Raw genomic sequence first — 24,094 nt, forward strand, 5'->3', positions numbered from 1 at the left:
CACCTAAAAACACAAAAAAACCAGTAGTTGAGTATCGGTTATTTGGATCACCTCCCTAGTCAGCATCAATATAAGCAATTAAATCTAATGATGAAGAAGCAGACAAGAAAAGTCCGCAAAACTGCTCTCATATGGATAGTAGTGGGAGCATGCTAAAACTAGCTCGTTGTTTAAACTGCATGCGCAATGTCAGCTCTCATAATTCAAAGATATGGCAGAGCCCGACAAGTTGTTGGTATGGTGTTGGATTTTAAAATAGTTCATCATCATCAATCTTCATTTTGACATTTACAACTTCGAAAGTGTCAACCTTTTTATCATCTAAAATACTCGACTTGGCAACAATATCTAAAGCAAATTTAGATTGAGTTACTAAATAACCCCTAGAAGAATAAGCAACTTCTATACCAAGAAAATACTTTAAAAACACCAAATCAGTCATTTAAAAATGTGTTTTGAGAAGTCTTTTAATGTGTTCAACTCTCCGTTTGTCACATCCTGTGATGATCATGTCGTCCACATAAAGGAGAAGGATAATAATGCCTGCATTAAACATCTTAACAAACAAAGTTGTGTCAGTTAGCAGACATTTTAACAAACAAAGTTGTGTCAGTTAGACAAAATTGAAACCCAACATTAAGTATAACTTGATTAAACATATCATACTAAGCCTTTGGCGCTTGTTTAAGGTCATGCAAGGTCTTATCTAAACGAACAGCATTTTCTTTAAGAATAACTATACCAGACAGTGCTTCCATGTAGACTTATTCAATCAATTTTTCATTAGAAACTCAAACTTAACATGCATTTGATATATAGATCATTTTTTCACAGAAGTAAGGGCTACTACGGTTTTAATTGTAGTCATTCTAGCAACTGGGGCAAAGGTTTCTTCATAATCTATTTTAGACTCTTGGGAGTATCCCTTGGCAACTAACCTAGTTTTGTACCATTCAAGAGTTTCATCACTCTTGGTTTTTATCTTATATACCCATCGACAACCTATGGGTTTCTTTCCTAGGAGTATATCTTGAACATTCTACCTTCATGGCTTCTACCCATTCAGGATGTTTTTTTGCTTCAGCATAATTTAAGGGTTTTATATAGGAATGTATCAACGCAATGTATGCTTGATACTTAGGTGAAAATGACTCATAGGACACAAATTTCTCAAGAGGTTTTCTCGATGACCTTCTAGCTTGTATTTCTAAATGATCATTACTATATTTTTCAAGGGCACATTGATATTCAGAATTACTACGCCCGGAATATTGGATACAGTTTTGATCTCGAAATTGTTCTTTACTTATCTCATTATCATGAGATTCTTCTTCACTAACTATATTATTTTGTATTTCTTAATCTTCATCAAGATCATCATCATAATCATCAAGCTTTGGAATTAGATCCAACAAAAAAGAATAATCAATTATTTTAAGATTTTTAAAATAAAAAAAATCTTTTTCTAAAAAAGACACATTTCTTGAAACATATATTTTTTTATTTATAAAGTCAAAGCATTTATAGCCTTTTTGGTTATTTTCATATTCTAAAAAGACACAAAGAGTAGGACGAGGAGAAAGTTTATCATTTTTATCAGTGAAAACAAAACATTTGCACCCAAAAACTCTTAATCTAGAATAGTCAGGGATCAATTTAAAAAGTTTTTCAACTAGTGATATATTTTTCAAGGAGACAGATGACATTCTGTTAATAAGATAATCTGCAGTCAATGTGGCTTCATCCCAAAACTCTTTAGGCACTTGATTTGAATAAGCAAAGTTCTTGTGGTTTCTATAATATGTCTATGTTTTCTCTTGGTCAAGTCATTTTGTTGTGGAGTGTAGGGACAAGATTTTTTATATGTAATACCATTTTGGATACATTAAGATGGCTAAGTCTTTTATGCCATAAATCCAAATATAGTTTCTGAACATTATAACAAAAAAGTATTCTTTGGTATTTTCAAAAAATTCATGTAGTATAAGCCTCCTTCTCTATGGCCTTCCCCAATCAGCTTTCCTAACTGACAATCCTGCACTCGACAACCAATATAAGAGAAGAAAACATTATACCCATGGTCAAATAATTGAGACACAGATAAAATATTTAGGTTTAATTTGAGAATATATCTAATATTTGGAAAAGATAACCTTTTTGAAATATTTGTGAAATTTTTTATTCTTTTTATTTCAAGAGATGTTTCATCAGCAATAAAAACATTTGACCCACTTGAGCTATAGTATTCGGATAAAAAATCACCATTTAGTGTCATGAAATGAGGCACCTGAGTCAAGAAGCCAAAGAAATTTATCGGGGTCAGAGATGCCAACAAAAGAGACTGCAGCTCCGGTTGATGAAGCTCTTTTGATTAGAGGTTGAAGAGCTTCTACGAGTTAAGGACAAGCTCCCAATAGATGATTCTTGTGTAGCTTTGAGCACGCTTGGCTCTTGAGTAATGGAGGCTACATTTTTCTCGTAAAGTCACTTTAGTTTAGAACAATATGTTTTGAAATGTCCCGATTGACGATAATAATAGAAAATAAATTTTTTCTTCTCAAAATCATTGTCTTGCTTTCCATAGTTATCATTGTTTGGTCTCCCATAATGTGGTGGTTTGTAAGCATGGACATGGTTTCCCGGCCTATAAACGGCTAGGACTGAATCATCATCTTTAGACTTCTTTTTTAGTCTATTTTCCCCCATACTTAGCTCTTTAATGGTATCTTCAATAGAGGGGACTTTACCTCTATGAAGGGGAGCCGATTTGGTAGACTCAAACTTCAGTCTTAGACCATTAATAAATTGATAGAAGTGTTCTACATCAATTTGTCTTTGACGAAGTTCTATGTCTTCGAGACAATGCCACCTAAGCTCAAGAAAAGTCAACTCGTTCCAAAGATCGGACAACTCACTAAAGTATTCTCTAATACTTTTTTCTCCTTGAGTCATAGTATGTATTTTGTCTTGTAAATTGCATATATGTGCAATGTCTGCCTTTTTTGCATGTTTAAATTTCACTAGACTCGAGCACTTTTTTATGTCAACACTACTAATGAGCCAAGTCATAATATTGGCATGCCCTATTCTCCACTCTTTCCATTTTTTCTCGTAAGTGGTCATAGCATTGATCTCCTCTACCGCCGTAAGAGATACTTTTTTTTCTCCATCCCCTCCACTAATCCTCACAATCCTTTCCCCCATATAAGGTGCTTCATGATCGAAGCTCATGTTACATAGTTTGTGTCATTGAGTTTGATGGGTTTTATGGTAACATTATCATTGTCATCCATGTTTATAGCTAAAGAGAGTAAAAAGAAGATAGAGAGAAGGAAGAAAAATAAGAGAAAGAGAAGAAAACAAAGAAGATCACAAGCACTTTTACCACCAAGAGAGCACCTCCAATACAGAGCATGAAGACGTAATCACTCCACCACCAAGAGAGCACCTCCAATGAAGGGCACGAACACTCCTCCACAAAGTGAGTACCACAATCTCATGAGTACTTAAATGGACTTGTAAAAGAGACTTTATCTCCTCCAAATCTTGGGTGGCGCGCTTCCCAATGTACCAAAAAATCAGCTAGATATCCAAGTTTTGATACCATAAATGGAAACAAGGTCCTCCAAAAAGATATTCACCAAAAAAATAAAATGGACACTCAGAGTTCCACCAAAGAACCAAAAAACATTCACAAGCCACAAAATGGGCTCACACACAAACACCCACTAAAGGGTCAAACCCAAGAAAGAAAAATAATATTTTATTGATCAAGACCATGCAAGAAGCATACAAGATAGTGGGGTTTTACCCCATATTTATACACATGAGAGAGGGGGCTCTAAATAGAGTCGTTGGGGATCCCAACAACTCTAAATAGAGTCGTTGGGACCCCAACCCTCTAGATTGACTAGTCAACATCAGTTGACTAGTCCTCTCTTAACCAAAAAGAAAAGAAAAAGAAAACTAAGCTTTTTCTAACTCTAGTTAATATCTAGTTACACGTTTATTTATATATATATGTATATTTACATTTTTTAACAATTCTCTATTCAACAACAATCATAAACACATCTAATGTTTCAGATCAAGTATAAAACATCTAAAACCTATGATTTTTGAAATGTCCTAACAGTGACCTAACGAAACAGGTGCGGATAATCTCTCTCTCTCTCTCTCTCTCTCTCTCTCTCTCTCTCTCTCTCTCTCTCTCTATATATATATATATATATATATATATATATATATATATATATATATATATATATATATATATATATATATATATATATATATATATATGTGTGTGTGTGTGTGTGTGTGTGTGTGTGTGTGTGTAATCAGATGGTGTGCTCCAAGATTTTGTGTATGTTCAATATCATATAGTTTCATCAATTTTGCGACATGTTACACTGAATTATACACTTCATCCAAAGTTACAATCACATGTTTGTTACTACATTTAACTATTTATAGTAATATTTTTGTTTTTATTGATGTTCTATTTTTTTGGTTTCACATAGGCCGACTAGTCTTGCCTAGGCTCCAACTAATCCTTTTAGGAGTCTTCTGCCTAGGCTCCGACTAGCGCTTTTGACAACTAAGAGTATGACAAGACTGCATTTTTCAACTAGATTTGAATCATTACGTGGGATCCAAGTAATTCAAAACTAGAACCTGACCTAAGATAACCCGTTTGTCTATTGCACTTAAAAGAACAACTCCTTTTACCTATTTTCAACAGATCTAATACTATGGGACCGTGTTTCTAAATCAAATCTGGATCTTTTTATAAGATTCAAAACAAATCTACATTTGAAACAGGAGCTGACCTGGCCTGTTTATCTTTTTCACTTAATAACCAGTAGAGTTTAACTATATTCAACAAACCCAATACAATGGAGTGTTGTTCCTCATTCGGATTTGAATCTTTTATGAGATTGAAGTCAAAGCTAGATTTTGAATGTACTTAACTCGACCTGTTTACCCCTTTCATGGATGGTTAAGATAAACAAATTCTTTATATATATATTGGTGCTATTGAAGGCACAAAACGATAGAACTGGAAATCACTGTTTCGAGCTTTATCGAAAATATCTGACCACATAGATGCATTCTGCATGGTTTGTTTGCTAAGAATCAAATCTTAGATTGTATTATTTCAATCTAGAAATATGACCTTTTGAGATGTGAAATTTTAGTGCATTGTGAGCCATTGATTTTTCAAGTCATTAAACAACTTGCTTACACATCACAATTACATGATTCAAAACTCATTTTCTAATATATATATATATATATATATATATATGTGTGTGTGTGTGTGTGTGTGTGTGTGTGTGTGTGTGGATTTAGAATCCATTTCCACAGTTGAATACAAAAACCAAAATAGAATCCAACTTCAATTCCATGAAAGATCCCAAACAAAGGAATTGGAATCTCTTGGAATTCAATTCTTAATTGAATTGCACCCAATTCCAGGAATCCAAACACACTAATGGATCTTAAAATATGATTCAAATCCAGTCCAAAATATGCCACTGTCACATTTTGCCTACTAAAAGCAATTAAATATATTGTTTTTAAGCGCAAAAGATAAATGGACCAGGTTATGATAACTTACAAATCAATATCTAATTTGGACCTCATAAAAAATCTAGGCCCAGTTAAGAAGTAGTGCCCTGTGGCACTACTATAGGTAGGGATGGCAGTGGACCGGGGGAGAACGGGGCTCCGCCCTGCCTCACCCCGTTTGGACCGGGGATGGAGGCGGGGATGGACTTACGCTTTTCCCTGCCCCGCCCCATCCCAATCCCCGCCCCGTTCCCAATCCTTTAAGGGATGACTATAAACTAAGGGGAAACGGGGGCCCGCCTCGCCCCCGTTTGAACCGGGGATGGAGGACATGAAACGGGGATGGAGGCGGGGGTGGAGGTTAAAATCCATCCCTGTGTGGGGATGGAGGTTCGGATTTTGAAACGTGGCAGGGGTGAAGACCTTGTCCCTCACCCCCGCCCCGGTCCACTGCCATCCCTAACTATAGGGATGTCAATGGGCCAGATTCGGGTCGGATCTAGGCATCATCGAATCTGACTTAATTGGGTCTTAATCAGACTCAGAGTCGGATGGAAACAGTTAAAATTGAATCCGGATTTGACTAGCTTAAAACCCGATATTTACACTTAATTGGGTTCGGGTTTTAGTCAGAATTGGTTTTTAGTCAGATTCTGGTCGGGTTTCAATTCAAAACTCAATACTAAACCCGAATCCAATTTTTAAACAAATCCAGATTTGGCTACCGAATATGACTAATCGGATTTGGATTCAAGTTGGATATCGGGTTACATCCGACCTGTTGACATCCCTACACTATTGGATTTGCTGAAAATGGGTTAAATCTATTGATTTTTAAATGAAAGGGGTAAACAAGTCGAGTTAAGTTCATTCCTTAATCTGACTTTAACTTTGATTTCACAAAAGATCCAAATCCAAATGAAAAATAAAATCATATTGTACTAGTTTGTGGAATATAATTAAACTCTAATATTTCTAAAGTGAAAAAGATAAGCACGCTAAGTCAGGTCCAATTCCAAATCTAGATCTGATTTGGATCTTACAAAAATATCCAGATTCGGTTGAGAAATGAAGCCTCATAGTACTAGATCTGTTGAAAACGGGTAAAACCAATTGTTATTTAAGTGAAATAGACAAACGGGTTAGGTTAGGTATGATTCTATTTTTAAATTTGATTTGACTCTCACATAAAAATCCAGATTATGGTTGGAAAATACGGTCTTGTCGTACTGGATCCACTGAAAACAGTTAGAACCTATTTTTTAAGTGAAATAGACAAATCGGATAGGTTACACTTAGGGCATGTTTGGTTGCATCCTTTAGAATCACTCTCTCAGGGCCCTGAGAGATTTGATTCTAAAAGAAGCTTGAAATCTCATGTTCAACTGAGATTTTTGAATCATTCCGATTAGAAATCATGGCAACCCGTGAGATCGGGTTGCCCTGGGAGATTTGAAATCATTCTGATTCCAAATCAGAGTGTGAGTTGAGAGGCCGAACTCACCCTTAGTTTCAACTAAGAACCTGGTCATACTTGTTCACTTGATTTCGACCCAAATACGAATATTTCTGACCATATTTGTTTTGAAACAATGTGGACTTGCATACAAGTTTTCCAGTTCCAATAATATGGTTTGGATTTAATACAACCTGGGTCAAAGATCTGACCCATTGCAATCCTCATAAGGAAATGTTAGGCGGCACTTGTTTTATTTTAGATAATGGAGGAATTGAATTCTTTGCTTTCATTGTGGAATGGAATTCTCAAGAATTAAGTGGAATGAGATTCCAAATCCACGTACATTTAAACTATACAAACGAAATAAAAAAGGAATTGAAGGGAATTTGATTCCAATTCCACGACTCCACCAAACAGACCTTACGGTCATTTAAAATACGTCATAAATATTGACTTGCACCAACAGTATAACTACTTCCCCAAACGAGGCTGGTTCTAGGGTCCCTATTTTCAGGAGAGTTGCATATGTTAGGCTCTGACTGTTAGCCAGTTGCCTGAATGCTTCTGCGTCATCTCCATTAGTCCTCAAGCACCAAAATGAGCTAATACAAGATAGCTGAGGTTACTTACTGTGGAACAAAGAAAGGCATTAATTCAAATCCAGCGCTTCTTGATCCTAGCCCATGCTAATGCAGCAACTAGAGCACCACCAAGATGTGCTGATCCTGATATGTGAGGGTCTCCCTATCAATCAACACCCAAAAGAGTCTCAGAAAAGCATATTTTCTCTGAAAAACGGAGAAACAAAGTGAATATATATTGCACATGTATAAGTGCAAGTGCACACCCACCCACACCCAAAGTGGTGTTACAATGACATTAATATTGAATAAGGGCATTTGGTTAGAGGGGTGAGGAAAATTACATATTATCAAAAACTATCAAGATGTATTCCGTGCAACAGATGTGCCTCCCAAATTGTGAAACAAAACAGCCCCTAATGGTGTTTGGGCATTTAGCATGGTATGGTTATATAAAACAGGGGATTGTCTTGTAAAATACCATGTGTGTATGTGTGCCCATGTGTGTACATATCTTATAAGAAAAAGAAGTGACGGATCTTCTAGTGTTGGTAATTCGCTAATTGCAAAGGTGCATATTTACCTGATACAATTGCAATAGGTCACTTCAGGATTACCTTGTAAAATACCATGTGTGTGTGCCCACACGTGTGCATATATTCTTATTTATAAAAAAAATGTTATTCTGCTTTCCTAGTGCTGGCAATAGCAAAGATGCATGTTTACCTGATATACTCGCAATAGGTCACTTCCAATCAAGAAAGCTCCCTGGAAAAGAACATATGGAAATCAAATAACTAGCTTAATCAATGCAATTTGCTCCCCTGTATAAATCTATGCTTCCTAACCAATAGCATTGCGGGCACTGGAATAACAAATTGAACGTAATGCACGGCCCGAGGAAAGAGAAAAATGTCAAGTAGGATGACAGCATTGACTGCGCCACTAGCTCCCTGTAAATGAGAAGATATGCACCTAGTCAGTAAGAAACCATGCCATTTCTGGTTAAGCTAAATGCTTTGCAGCTGCATTAGCTGTCTCAGTTTTAGAACTTAAGACCAATGTCAGGCCCAATTGTAATGCAGAAGTCTCTGTGCATCTGGTCTTCACCAACTCAATCCGATAAAAATTGGAGTTGGACCCACATCTAAGCGTGACCAAGCGACAAGTTTATTTGGTCAGGATGCTTCACCTGAGCCTGGACTTTGCCTAGGCGCTTCCAGCCCGGCTCTAAATCCAACTGAAGATCTGACCAAAGTCCAGTGAATACTATATTTAAACTAACTAAATACTGGAAATCTGCCCAATAGATTAACCTTTGGTTTCTACCCACTAAAAACAGAGACCAGGTCCAATTTGCAGAACAGGTAGGGCCATCACCAGGACCTTCTATGAGTCCATTATAGTCAGAACAAGATACAGGCATACCCCAGGTATGGCCTCGGTCCAACTCATGATGGCCTTACCTATATGCGCATATGTGTTCCTTTGAGACTCACACATGTTACTATGAGATCTTGTATATCAGATGTCCCTCATGCACTATGTTTTCCGCTGATGTATGCATGCATAAGAAACAGACAAATAATTAGTTGCAAACATGCATTCATTATGCACTTGGAAAGAGCAAGGAAGAAAGAATTACCAATCCAGACATATATCTCCAGTATAGTGCTGAGCTGTCCTGAAATTGGAAAGAAATATGCGATGGGTGAGGTAAAGAAGCTGTGAAAAATGTAAGCATCCAGACTTTAGATTTTAGAAATGTCACTGTGTATAAGACTATAAGTTCCATGGAACAATTGGATGGAAGCTCAAGCGACACCACTTTTAGGACATGTAGGCATTAGGGAACAGGATAGACCCCGCACAAGCAAACCAGCTTAATTTATGAGCCACACTTGCCTAATGCAATGCTGCAAGATTTTCTACAACTTGAGTTAGGACACATTGGCCTATCGAGGCCTCAGTTTCTCCAAGTTGGAAATTTTCAAACACTGGTTCCAGGTGGCATTATTCAGTGCATTTTTTTTCAGACATTTATATGAATACCTTGGAATTTCGAACCAGCAAGACCTTGTGAGCCAAAAAGAATATTGAGCCACAAATTGCACCTGATAAGTACAGTTTCACCAGAAAATTGGGTCCAAATAACCTCTCAATCTGATTCAAGATAACAAAAACAAAATCAATCAAAATATGATTGCTGAAAGAGAAGAGGGGAAAAAACTCAGACCACGCGCATCAAATCAACTAACAGAAATTTGATATGCTTCCTGTGACTTATGAAAAGAAGTGTTCAAATACTCATTAAACAGATAAAGATCCTAGTAGTCAATTGTCTACCAAAAAATAAGAAACAGAAAAAATATAGTTTTGAAGGTTACAGTTATGGCATTGAAGTATAGTAAGAGAAAAAGTTTCATTATTTCTAGATAATTTATAAAGCATAAAATAAGAGAGATGATCGAATGCTGAATAGTGGTTATTTGCCAACAATCTAGAACCCAAGGCATAAAAAGTAAGACTGTAAATAGCCTTTAAGATCACATGCATGGGGATACTTGGTTGGCAGCTAATGAAAGTTGATGATAATTTTAGGCATCGTCAGATTTATCAGAGTTCTTGCACAAGAAGAAAAGAGGAGAAAATAGAATAGGGCTGGCCTTCAATTCACGTTTTCCCAATGTGGGAACGTGTGATCTCCTTTCTATTTTATATTAACAATGACAAGAAATTACAACAGTAACCCCATGCATAATACATGATGTACATAACTGATAGGGGCAGTAAAGGAACACAAAAATATTAATAAAATACAACAGCACATGTATAATAACAGCAGTGGATCCAGGTCTGGATCATATTGGATTTGAACTAGTCAAGACCCAAGAGACGTCTCAAACTCCAAATCACATCTCAACAGCCTCCTTCAAGATGCACATGGTCTTCACCATGGACAACTTGCTCTTTAGATATCAGAGTTCTTGCACAAGAAGAAAAGAGGAGAAAATAGAATAGGCTGGCCTTCAATTCCCATTTTTCTGATATGGGAACGTGTGATCTCTTTTCCATTTTATATTAACAATGACAAGAAATTGCAATAGTAACCCCATTCATAATACATGATGTACATAACTGACAGGGGCAGTAAAGGAACACAAAAATATTAATAAAATACAGCAGCACATTATAATAACCACAGTGGATCTGGGTCTGGATCATATTGGATCTAAACCAGTCAAGACCCAAGAGACATCCCAAACTCCCAATCACGTCTCAATAGTTGATTTAGTTAAATCATGGAATATTTGAAATGATATTCCGTATATGATGTAATGAGTTGTTTACAAAGATAATAACAAACATGGCTATCTATTCTGGCAGAACTTAATTCAGATTTTGCAAACAATTGATATCAGTTGAAACTTAATCATCTAATCAGGCTACCACAAGGTTTAACCATTCAGTAGAGGGTGTCTTACTGTTTGTAGCTGGTGATAGATCATCACTGCATAAAAATGGATGCGCTATAAAAAAATCTTGTTGGGATCGATAACTTATTCATTTATTTTTAAATGATGTGGTATACCATTTTTCTGTTTATTTCTTTTTTTGTTTCCCAGGGAGGGAAATTGGTAGCTCTAAACTTCTCTAGTTGGTGAAGAAATGGGGGACACCAACCAGAGCAGAATCAATGCACTGTTGGATTCTGTTCTTCTTCATATAGTCTCAGTTCTTCCTATTCAGTCTGCAGCAATGTTATCAGTATCGGTGCGTATCGGCCTGTATCTGCTGATACACATGATACACTTCACCCTGAATCAGCTATTTTTTAAATAAATGCAAAAATTACTAAAAAATATTTTTTAATATTATTTTAATGGTTTTAACATGTGTCACGTTATGATTGGCACATAATATTTTTATTATTATTTTCTGGCCAATACAGAACGATTCACTTGAGTATTAGTATCGGCCGATACAGCTGAATCAGTGGCCCAACGATTCAGGGCTAATACCGATACTGAGAACAATGGTCTGCACTCTGCAGCATGCACCAGAATGCTTTATAGGTGATGAAAGTATCTAGGGACTTCCCAAATTTCAATGAGTATGACTTCCCTTCAAATATGAGGAAAGAGTTGGTCACAACTATTGATTGTTTCTTGTTGTGTCATGTTGGAGACACAATCACCAATATCATTCTCAGGAATTTCTTGGCAAGGTTTTTCTTGGGAGTTCTTTTCAAAAAGCTGTTTTTCTCGGACAAATCTCAAGAAAATATCAGAAGTTTTAAAATTTGAAAAAATATGAAGAACAAAAAAAAAGATAAGAAATAATAGGTTTTATAGTATTTTTCTTGCAAAAATATGCAGAAACTATTACAAAAGTTTGTTTTAAATATAAAAGAAACAAAAAAATATGTGGTTTAATATCTTGGGAAATATCATGATATTTTTTGTTTTAGTGGTATTTTAAAAATATAGAGAAAATATTGGAAAAATATTGGCTGACCTTGAAATACAGATGATATTACTACATTTTCAAAATATCGGCAATATCGGTGACTATGGTTGAAGGGAATGAGAGCTTTTCGCTTGTCACTGGAATCCAATAGCACCAAACATGGTCATCATGAGGATTGATGGATCAGCCACCAAAAGCAGGAAATTGAACTAACATTTAGAAAGTGGATGTATAAGAACTTACTGAAGTGCCAAAAAAGTAAAGGCCTATCATGTTTGAAAAGAAATGCCCAAGCTCAAAATGACTGAAAGCAGAAGTCACTAGTGTATGCAGATGACCACTCCTCAAATTCTCCACTGAAATCTGTTGGAAGAGAAGCAAGTCAGCACATATTGTGATTTCTTTATAGCCTCACCAGAACAGATCAAACGCATGGTTTATTGATTACTCCAAATTAAGATTTATACCTGCAAGAAACCAAAAAAAAATGTGATGCCAACTAAGCAAACAGAAACCATGTGATGTAGTAAAGCAATAGTGCTTACACAGTATGCTTAATATACTCTGCACTAGCTTCAGTAATTAGAAAAGATGGCTGCTACGTTAACTTCTACAGAGGAAGTAAGCATATAGTAGCAACTACAAACACTTGAAATCTGGAGAACTTATAACATCCTTTTGAGATTCAGGAACTCTGACATGGATAAGGCAGCTAAATATGCCTTTGTATCTCAATTTTGATAATGATAGTATTCATGTTGCTAAAATATGTCTTTGTATCTCAATTTTGTATTTTTTGTGCCCATCAATAGCACTTCAGTATTTTAGTAGCTAGCTGTTAGCTAAACAGCAAGCTCTTATAGCTGTTTTAGGCTATTCTAATGGCTAGAGGGCCCTCTCCTTTTGTATATATATGGGGCATTTACCCCTCTTGTAGCTTATGCTTTTCTTAAGCATTTTGGCCTAATAAAATTATCATTTTTTATATTGTGTGCTCTCTCTCGCTTTTGTGCCCATTGTTGCTTATGAGTATGTGTGCACCCTAGTAGTCTTTGCTATTTACCCTTGGTGGCTTTGTGAGTGTTTGAGAGATTCTTGCTTGTGAGAACATATTGCTCTTTTGGACCCATTCCATCACAAAGGTTACTTTCAACCAAAACCTAAAGCAACTTCACCTGGGACTTGACTGTGACTTGTCCACATCTACTCTTCATATAGTATACAGCCTATAATAAGTTGCATGAGTGGACAAGATGCCTGCTTGCATGGTTCCTACTAATCTCCTATGGCAGCCCAATAGAACAAGACCACAACACAAGTTCATCATGACTGGATGCCAGTCATTACAAGCTAGGTTAAAAGTTGAACTGAGGATCAAATAATCAATTCCAACGGTCTGCATGAGATTATTACTTACACGAACACAGCTGGTAGTATAACGAAGTTTGTACACTCATAAAACCTGATAAAGAGTTTAAAAGGGTCCTAAAAAATCTAACACAATCACATGGCCATATACATGCCCAATGTATATTGCCAGGTTGTTCCTATTAAGATATATCCATTGTATTGTATACCTAAGTATACTAAGGTATACTTAAGGTATTTTTCTTTGTATTCTTTTGTATTTTCTTTGTCATTGTAATTCCAAGTATACTAAAGTATACTTATTGTGATTTAAATTTTAGTTGTTATATAGTTTAGAATAAGTAGATATATTGTATACTTTTAGGCTAGTATAGGGATTTTATTTTTATTATTATTAGTCATTATTTAAGATGACTAAATTTTGTAATTTTATTTATTTATTTACTTTTCTTTTTGGTCAAATGAGATTAACCAACTAGCAATTGGGGTTTGTAGCGGCTAGTTTGACTAGTCAAACTTGCCATTAGGATTTGCTTTAAAGGCTAATTTGAATAGTCAAACTAGTTGTTGGGATTTGCTCTAACAAATAGTTTGACTAATCAAACTAGTTGTTAGGACAAGATCTAGCCGTTATGTCTTCCTCTATATATTACTCATCCTTTGGTTGTATAGGTGAGAGAAGATGGATGTACATATGGGGTGTGTTTGAGTGTTTTTGTAGTGAGGTTCATTTGTAATTTTTTATTTATTTGTTATTAATAAAAATTATTTAATATTTATTTTATTTCTTGGTGTTCTTGTGGGTGTGTAAATATGTTGTTTCTTATCTTTGGTTGAATTATGTGTATGCTTTAGATCCTTTTTGTTTGTCTTTCGGTTGTGTCTCGGAATTTGTGCACCATACCATTGAAAAGAAGTCGTGTTTATATTTGGGTCCAAATCGGGTCTGGATCTGACCCGTGTTTTATTAAGTTATTTTGTACAGGGCTGACGCACTCTCATTAATGGTCTTCTTGTAATTTAGTTATGTTGTAAAAGGGTATTTTAGTACCCCTAAACTTTGTATTAGATATAACATATAATGAAGGCTTATGCGTTGATTCCTGTGTTGAGGAATCATGGGTTTCTGCTGCAACTTTTTGTCTCCTTGGTTTCCTCTACTCTTCTCGTGTGATAGAACTTTGGATGTCTTAAATTTTTCCATGGTATCAAAGCATAACATCCAGGGTTTGGTGATTGTGATCTCTTTATGAACAACGAGATTGATATTTCTGCTTCTTTCTAAGGTAATATATTCTTGCTTTCTTATTCTTCTTTTCTTCTCATCTATTCTGTCCACATTTCTTTCTCTTTCTTTTCTTCTCTTGATTCCGATTTGTGTTTCGGTAAGGTTGTAATTCCAATCGGTTTTGTCATAGTTATTCTCTTGAAATCGTGATCTCATCTTTTCTTTCTTAATCGTTCTTCTCATTATTCTATTTGGGTTTCTTCCATATTGATTTAATATTGATCTCTTGTTTTTGTCATTCTTATTCTCTTGGAATCATGACCTCACACCTTGTTCCTTAATCGATTTTCCTGTTAGTCTATTTGGTTTTCTTTCATACACCATCGAGATTCAAAGTTGCATCATCTCAACACAAGGTGACGTGCAAAATATTGGTTAACTATTGTTCAGACTTATTTTCATAGCAACATCTGATTTTTTGCCTCTTTGCCTTTGGTTTGAGTATTGACAATGATTAAAAATAAATAAATAAAATAAAATAAAAATAAAAAAAGAGGAGCAGAATTTCCTTGAGACTAAAAAATGTGTTAAACATATTGTTCATCTATTCTTGAATTCCTTTTTCTTTGGAACATGGACTCGTTCTCTTCTCAGTCCGGTCCTTCAAGTTTTCTTAGTCAACTCGTGTCTGAAAAGTTGAATTGGATCTTTCTGGACATCTGGATGGCTCTATTCCAGTTCCTCCAGAGTTTATATCACAAGAAGAAAATGACAGTAAAGGAGCATCTACCACAGTGTATGTCAAAAATCCAGTGTATGTCAGAAATCCAGAATATGTAACTTGGATGAAAAAGGACCAGGTGTTGGTTGCTTATATCACTTCTACACTGTCACAAGAGGTAATTGTGGCAATTCCAGATGATTGTTCGGCTATGCAGTTGTAGGATAGATTAGTTCAAACATATTCATAGGTTTCTCAGGCCAGAGTGGTGTTTCTTAAAAGGAAATTTCAAACGTTGAGAAAGGACTCCATGACTATTATGGAGTAATTGAACAAAATGAAAACCATTACGGATCAACTAGCCATTGTTGGTTGTGTAGTGAGTGACAAAGACATGGTGCAGCAAACTCTGAGCGGGTTGGGGTCTGACTATCACATGATTGTTACCTCTTTATTGTGTTTACCTGATCTACCCACATTTGAAGATCTTCGTGCAAAACTATTTCAATATGAGATGACCTTGAAAGGATTCTCTGAAGAGTCTCATGTACACGTAGGCACACAAGATGTCCTTGCCACAGGGGTAGCTTATGGGCAAGGATGAGGAAGTTATGACTTTCGGGAAAAGGGAAGTCAAGGAAGGAATGGGCAAGGAGGTCGTAGAATATTACATACGCCCAATATACCTCCCAACTCACAGAGACAAAGGCCAATTCCCACTTGTTTTTTGTGCAATAAAAAAGGGCATATCAAGGGTAATTGTTGGTTTAATCCTCAAAATAGAGGAAAATCATCACAGACAGAAGCGAAGAAAGGGACAGATAGTCCAAAGACCAGCAGAAAAGTAAAGGAGTTGCTATTGTCAGCTTTGGCAGAATTAAATCTAAAACAAAATGATCAGAGCACTTGGTATGTTGACTCTGAGACAGTGACTCATGTTACTGGTGATGCTGGTAAGCTCCTAAATCTTGTTCCTTACGTTAGCAGAAATAGCATTGTCACTGGAGATGGATCTCACCATTTTATTTCTCACATTGGAAAATCAGTTATTCCTATGTCAAAGTCATCTCTCGGTCTTTCAAATTTCCTTTATGCTCTTAATATCAAGAAAAATATTGTTTTTGTTTCTAAGCTTGTTGATGATATTAATGCTTCAGTTGAATTTACTCTATTTTTTGTTCATGTCAAGGATCTTCGCACGAGGAAGACGTTAGCGGAAGGAAAACGACAAGGCAATATGTATGTCTTTCAAGAAGATCCTTCTACTTGTGTTCACACTGTTGATCTCAACTTGAAGCTCTCCTTATCGTCTCCTTTAGTGATTCCTAAATGTGTCTTTAGTGTCTCTGAATGCAATAAGTCAAATCTTTGGCATGGTCGTTTAGGTCATTGCAGTAGTTGTTTCATTGAGAAGCTTGTCTCAGATAGTTTCATTCTAAAGTCTAGTTTAGGGTTAAATGTCGATGACAAAAAATGTTCTAGCCGTCTTTTGTGTAAGTCATGTTCTACATTTTTATTCTATTAATAAAAAAGCTTCAAGACCTCTTGAAATTATTTGTTCTGGTGTTTGGGGGCCTGCCTCTGGATCTGGAATTAGATATTATCTTATATTTGTTGACAGTTATTCTCGTTACACCTGGATTTTATTTATGAAATGCAAGTCTGAGACTTTCAGGTTTGTTCCAAAATTTCCATTACTTTGTCAAGAATCATTTCTCTGAAAATATTCTTTGTTTCCAATGTGATGGAGGGAGTGAGTTTTCTTCAAATAACTTTATTAATTTTCTCCAAAATAATGAAATAAGTAGAAGGGTGTCTTGCCGTCATACACCTCAACAGAATGAAATTGCTAAAATGAAGCATCGTCATACTGTTGAGAGTGTAATGAGTATGATGCATGATAGCAATCTTCCAATTACTTTGTGGGATGAAGCTTTTCATTCGGCAGTTCATGTGATAAACTGATTGCCCATGACTATTTTGGAGAACAAATCTTCTTATTTTTTTCTGTACGGAGTTCATCCAAATTATCATGATTTGCGTGTGTTTGGTTGTGTATGTTATGTCCATATTGACAGTTCAATGAGACATAAGTTTCAGGACAAGGCCTTGAAATACTGATTTGTGGGATATGCTTATGATTATAAGGGATACAGGTGTTATGACCCTATAAGTAAGCGCATCAAGATATCCAGAAATGTTGTCTTTGATGAACTAAACTTTGATTATCAATCTACCACTTTCTCTGAATTAGACTCTAAAGTTGAGATCTATCACTCCTGGTTGAATTCTGAGCTTTTTCTAATACTAATAATGTTTGTCCTTCAGATTGTATTCAAAGGGATGGGAGAACTATGCTTGCTGACAGGTTGACTACCTAAGAGAGTATGAGGCCAGAACCATCCTTGGAACCAAAAAGGTATAAAGGTGTCGTTTATACTCGACGAGAAAGAGAGGTGCCCTCCATTTTTAATCAGGAGATAGATACCCCTTCTACTTCTGCCCCAACCATCGACGTTAGAAAATCCACTCGCTCTCGTCATCCGATTGAAAGATGGGTAAGTTATAAAAAAAAATTGATGGATTTTCAACTCCTTCTAACCTCCTTGGGCAAGGAAGATCAACCCACAACATTTTATGATTTTCAACTCTTTCTAACCTCCTTGGGCAAGGAAGATCAACCCACAACATTTTATCAAGCTGCAAATTCCGAAAGATGGATTGAAGCGATGAATGAAGAAATGGAGGCCCTTCATGAGTGTGGTACTTGGGATGTTGTTCCCAGACCACCTGATAGAAATGTAATTGGGTTAAGTGGGTGTACAAAATAAAGTACAAAGCGGATGGCAATATCGAACGATAAAAGGCGAGACTTGTTACAAAGGGTTTCACACAGAAGCAAGGACAGGACCATGATAAGACTTTCAATCCAATTGTAAAAATGGGGTCAATCAGAGTCATATTATCCTTAGCTATTAAACATCAATGAATACTTAGTCAACTTGATGTCAAAAACGTTTTTCTACATGGAGAACTAAAAGAGAAAGTGTACATGGAGCAGCCCACTGGATATGCAGAAGAAGATCCTAAGAAATATGTGTGCACAGACTAAGAAGAGCAATATACGGGTTGAAGCAGGTGTTTCATTCTTTGTTTGAGAGTTTTTCTCTTAAAATACAAAAATATGGCTTTAGCCGATCCCTTCTTTACCACTCCCTATTTATATTCAAAAGCCAACATGTAGTTACTTTGTTATTGATACATGTAGATGATATCATCATTACAGGTAACTCTAATGATCATATTGATGAGGTCAAGCAGCTCTTGAATTAGAGATTTAAAATGAAGGATCTTGGAAAATTACGATATTTCCTGAGAGTTGAAACTGACAGAACTACTGAAGGAATGATCCTCACCCAACATATGTACACCATTGATATTCTTAGCAAGGCAGGTATGAAAGAGTGCAAACCTTTAGGAACTCCAAGTGTTCTTCACCAGAAACTCAATTCCCAAGATAGAGAATTATATGAGGATCCTATGAGGTATCACAGCATAGTCGGGATGTTGCAATATCTCACTTTCACTCAGCTTGATATTGTTTACTCAGTTAATCAGGTATCCCAGTTCATGCATGAGTCGCGTGTTAGGCATATGAAAGTTGTTAAACGAATACTTCGGTATTTGAAGGGAACCATCGAGGATCGTCTTTTGTATAGAAAGAGGATGAATTGGCAAAATACACATGAGCTCATTGTTTACACTGATGCAGACTGGGCGGGAGACCCAGATGAACGCAGGTCAGTCTTAGGCTATTGTGTCTTCGTTGGGATGAATCTAATATCCTGGAGTAGTATGAAACAAAAAGCAATTGCCAGGTCAAGTACAGAGGCCGAATATAAATCAATGGCAGTCATCACTACTAAGGCTACATGGATTAGGCACCTACTGACAGAGGTAGGAGAATCGGTCTCTCGGTCTCTTCTCTTATGTGATAATCAAAGTGCCATCAATATGTTTTTTAATCCTATTTACCACAGTCGTGTCAAACACATTAAGATAGATCAACACTTTGTAAGGCAGAAGGTGGAAGAGAAGGAGATTGAACCTGAATTTGTCCGGACTACTGATCAAGTTGCTGATTTGTTCACAAATGGATTGACCAAGGACAGATTTTGGATGTTAAAAGGCAAGTTGTTCATGGTTCAAAACCATGCCCAACTTGAGGGAGGGTGACAAGAAGTCATGTTTATATTTGGGTCTGGATCCGACCCGTGTTTTATTAAGTTATTTTGTACAAGCCTGACGCACTCTCATTAATGGTCTTCTTGTAATTTAGTTATGTTATAAAAGGGTATTTTAGTACCCTAAACCTTGTATTAGATATAACATATAATGAAGGCTTATGCGTTGATTCCTATGTTGAGGAATCATGGGTTTCTACAGTAATTCTTCTCTCCTTGGTGTCCTCTACTCTTCTCGTGTGATAGAACTTTGGATGTCTCAAATTCTTTCAACCATATGGGGAAGAGCGCTTCTCCGGAGCGCGTTTCAAAAGCGCGAAATGTGACGCTTCTGAAATGTGCGGGGAAGAGCCAAAAAAAATTGGGAAGCGAGCTTTCCCTTTTTTTGTGTGTTTTTTTTTTTGTCTTTTTTTTGCTTCCCCATCGCTTCCGAGATGATTCCTGGTTCGCTTCCAAGTCGTCCTGCACTTCCCACTTCCTAAAATTTTGGAAGTATCTCGCTTCCCGCTTCCGCTTCCCGCTTCCCGCTTCCGCTTCCCGCTGCCGCTTCACCGACTGGCAACTTTGATTTATCTAGGCTAATAAAAGATTGCCAACTCATGATACTTATAGAAACAAATGTCGCATGTATTCTCATGACAATTTGCAAGATGAAACTGTGATGCTAACTTTAAAATATTCCCAAGAGTACCATGAAATTCTTCTTCATAAATTCAGAATCCATGACTCTCCATAAAACATAAACAGCAGCATTAGCTGCAATCAGTCCTAAAACTGCTCCTCCTGTATCTAGTGATGTGAAGGCTGAACCCCTGCAAACAAAAGAAAAATATGAGGAATTGGTAGAAATCCAACACAAGCTGACTCAAAACAGATATTTAGCTTCTAAATAGATTCCTGCAATATCTTAGGTTCTTTTGAATTATGCTAATAAAAAATGGAGCAAAGGTCATTCTGCTTTTGTTCAAAGTTTTAGATCCATATAACAAACTGTAGGATCTGTCTACCATGACTGTATCCTAGTGAAGTTGTGCTGCTTCTAAATGTCTACAGGTCATTTTACAGCTATGTCACAAGGACATGGATAAAAGGACACGAGACACACCATTTTTGTGCAATTTTCTATTAAAAAGAGTATATAAAGGGACACAACATGAAGGCAAGTAGAAGAATCCCTGTGACATAGTTTTACAGTAACAATTTGTCTGCAGATATTCAATCGTGATATACAAAACCTCATGGCACTGAACAAATTTCATCCTTGTGTGATAGTCTGAAGCCTATGTCACATGGGTGCGAGTGCGGGGTTGCGGCACTTTCAAAAAACTTGGGTGCGGGGGTGTGGCAAAAATATAAAAAATTATATATATATATATATATATATATATATATATATATATATATATATAAAGTCCAAAAGTTGGACATAAATGACCTTGGGTGCGTTGACTGCACCCAAGGTCAGGTTGACCGCATTGGGTGCGGGTGTGGGTGCGACGCAGGTGCGGCACCTAGTTGAAGAGTCCCTGTGACATAGTCTGAAGCATTGTTTTGATTATCCGAACAAATAACTTCCCTAAGAAAATAGTAACTAAGATATGTAAAGAGAAGCATTCCCAGATGCAAGTTTCTACCGATATGGAGATACAAGGGAATAGAAAACACCATAGCAAAAAAATTATCGCATCCTAATTATCCATCAATCAGAGGGGGCAAAATAATGATGACAAAAATTTTACATGAATATCTACGCCAGTTCTGAAAATGAGAATGCAACGCCATCCATCAGTGCATGTTTGCCAAGCAGCCACACCCACAAGCAACACTGCATCATTGCTTATGAAAACAGCAAATGCCCTCCTTGAAAGTAGATTCTTTTGTTCTTGAGGGAAACCGAATCGGATTTTAAAATCTGAAAGTTCTCAAAGAGCTTTCATAAAATGCAAGCAAGCAACAATGAATCAGGCAGGCTGCTGCAAGCAAGATGGCCCTTAGGTCCTTGCAACCTCGTAGAAGGTTATCAATTTTCAGATCAACAGGCTCAACAGTGAATTTTGACCTTCACAGTTTACTCTCCTGTGCAAAATTCAAACAAATTATAGAAAGACCTATATCTAATGCATTCTCTACACAATTTTCACATGGCTACTTAGTTGTCAAAGGCACCGCTAGGCGGAGCCTAGGTGGTGAGCCCCTAAAAAGACTAAGCGAGCCCTAGGCAGACTAGGCGATGCTCCAAATAAAAAAAAATAAAAAACATATAAAATATGTGAACAAACTACTAAAATTAATAACAAACATGTATACACCATAAAATCAATTAACAATAAGCAATAGACAAATAATAACATGTTGTCGAACACTGTAAAACAATTATATTACATAAAAACAGTCAAATAGATAACTCATACGCTTATAGATTATATATGAATTAAGTACACAGATATGTATATATATAATTATATACATAATATTGTAAATTTATAATACATATAATTATATACATTACATAGAAAACATATATATGTGTGTGCAACTGCGCATCAGACCGAGAGACTACCTCGGCTAGGCCGCCTAGGCGGTGCCTAGGCTCCGCCTTTGACAACTAAGCAGAGGGGTGAAAGGAGAAGGAAGAAGAAAAAAGCAATGTAAAAAAGAAAAACAAAATAAGAAAATGAGAGAATGAGAGAATAAAAAAACAAAGCTTTTGGGGTGGGTGAAAGAATAAAAAAAAAATTAAAACATGACAACTATGCCCCTACGGCTTAAGCATAGACAGTCTAGGTAAAGAAACAGGGCCCTACCGCCTAGACCCATAAGTCTAGGTGGTGGCCCTACGCCTAGCCCCTAGGTGCAGCTTTTGACAACTAAGCATGGCTAAACTCCTTCGCAATGCACTTCCACGTGCACTTGGAGGATCTACATGAGGCATAAGATGTCTGTCATTATTCTGCATACAGACTGTGGAATTTTGATATTTGGGATATGCTTGGATTTAGGGAATTCACTGGAATTGGAACTCAATCCCATTGCATTACTCCTTTTTCCCGAGAAATGTCCACAAGATCAGTAGAAATTAGCAGAAATGCATTCCCCCACCACTTCAATTGGCCTTTATCCACTAAAAGCAGGAATAACCACTAAATTTCCCGAATCCAAACACGGTGCAAAACAAATTCTTGAAATTCAAGTATTGACTATTAACTCTAGTTCCAGTACGGAGATCATTAGATTCATCTAATTTCTACACATATCTATAGTTCTTTCAGAACATTGGCGGACGTTTATGTGTTTCAACTCCTCGGATTATCACCAGATTCTAAACGTTCACACTAATATCCCTAGTTATCTTACACTCACCGTAGTCCCTAAAACTCTAAGGCTATGTTTGGAAACCGAGGCAGTTTATTCATTTGAAAAGGTGACAGCAGCCAAATCCTGGATTTGACAGCTACCACTTCTAGGAGGTGGTAGTTACCAAATCCAATAGGACCTCACTTCCCATCTCAAATGTGTATACTCTCATCCCAGCTAATAGTTTCCAAACATCCACTACTAGGGTAGTTTGACCAAGTTTTTACCAAATGCATTAACTCGCATCCCAGCTACCAGTTTCCAAAAAGAAAAGCCTAAATGACTAACCCAAAGTCCAAAAACATCACGAAATCACTCTCCACGGCAAAGAAAAAGAAATCGATTTTTTGGAACGAAGCGCAAACAAAATCACAGAAACGGCATCAAATTCAAGAAATAATCTCAACAAAAAGAAAAAAAAACAAATTACCCGTAGTTTCTCTTGGACCCAAACGTGCGACTAAGAAACGACCTCGCCGAGCTCGCTCCAAAGGAGCGAACGATCGACGCCGAGCTTCCATCCTTCAGAACCCTCCCGGAAGAGAAAAACCGGGAAATGGAGCTAGGTTTCCCCGGCCGGCAGCCGACGAAAACCCTAGAAATCGTCCCGGAGATATCCACAGTTCGGGCCGGAAAGGGCGGGAATTTTCCATGAGCAACCCGGAAATTCGTCGAATTCGGTGGCGAGGAGTTCCGGAAGAGGAGATCCTGAGAGGATTTCCCCACTCGCTTTAGGGTTCCGGAAAAGAGAAACCTCGTCATTCTCTCTTCCTTTTTAGGCTCGTTTTTTCTCTCTTTTTTTTCCGGAAAGAAGAGGAAGAAGAAGAAGATCGCTCCTGCTGAAATCGAAAATTTTCCCTCTTTCCTGCTCCTTCCTTGAAATGACGAAAAAATCCCATTTCTCTTTTTCAGAGTGGGATCAAATCGGGGGTATTTATGGAAATATGCCCTTCTCTTTTACCGACGGCCCCTTTCTCAAGTAGGGGTGGCAATCGTGTCGGGTTGGCGGGTCGACCCGACGGTTTGGCCGGTCAGCATACCTCAACCCGAACCCGACCCGTTTAATAAACGGGTAACCCGACACGACCCGCCAAC

General features: G+C 36.9%; 1 protein-coding gene across 1 annotated transcript in view; it reads right to left on the reverse strand.

Annotated features, from left to right (window-relative positions):
* The window catches only part of LOC149818867 (RHOMBOID-like protein 12, mitochondrial), a 28,710-nt gene extending 4,910 nt beyond the window's left edge, over positions 1 to 23,800 (reverse strand). The window contains exons 1-8 of the mRNA XM_089984612.1: positions 23,430 to 23,800; positions 20,337 to 20,457; positions 12,328 to 12,447; positions 9,667 to 9,777; positions 9,260 to 9,298; positions 8,463 to 8,567; positions 8,341 to 8,382; positions 7,664 to 7,777 (exon numbers count right to left, since the gene is read on the reverse strand). Coding sequence (XP_089840738.1) covers positions 7,688 to 7,777; positions 8,341 to 8,382; positions 8,463 to 8,567; positions 9,260 to 9,298; positions 9,667 to 9,777; positions 12,328 to 12,447; positions 20,337 to 20,457; positions 23,430 to 23,761 — 960 coding nt within the window. The 5' untranslated portion in view covers positions 23,762 to 23,800 and the 3' untranslated portion in view covers positions 7,664 to 7,687. The remainder of the gene's footprint in view (positions 1 to 7,663; positions 7,778 to 8,340; positions 8,383 to 8,462; positions 8,568 to 9,259; positions 9,299 to 9,666; positions 9,778 to 12,327; positions 12,448 to 20,336; positions 20,458 to 23,429) is intronic.
* Positions 23,801 to 24,094: the final 294 nt, after the last annotated feature.

The sequence above is a fragment of the Nuphar pumila genome, chromosome 13 (assembly GCF_984573655.1).
Source record: "Nuphar pumila chromosome 13, dmNupPumi1.hap1.1, whole genome shotgun sequence".
NCBI classification, from domain to species: domain Eukaryota; kingdom Viridiplantae; phylum Streptophyta; class Magnoliopsida; order Nymphaeales; family Nymphaeaceae; genus Nuphar; species Nuphar pumila.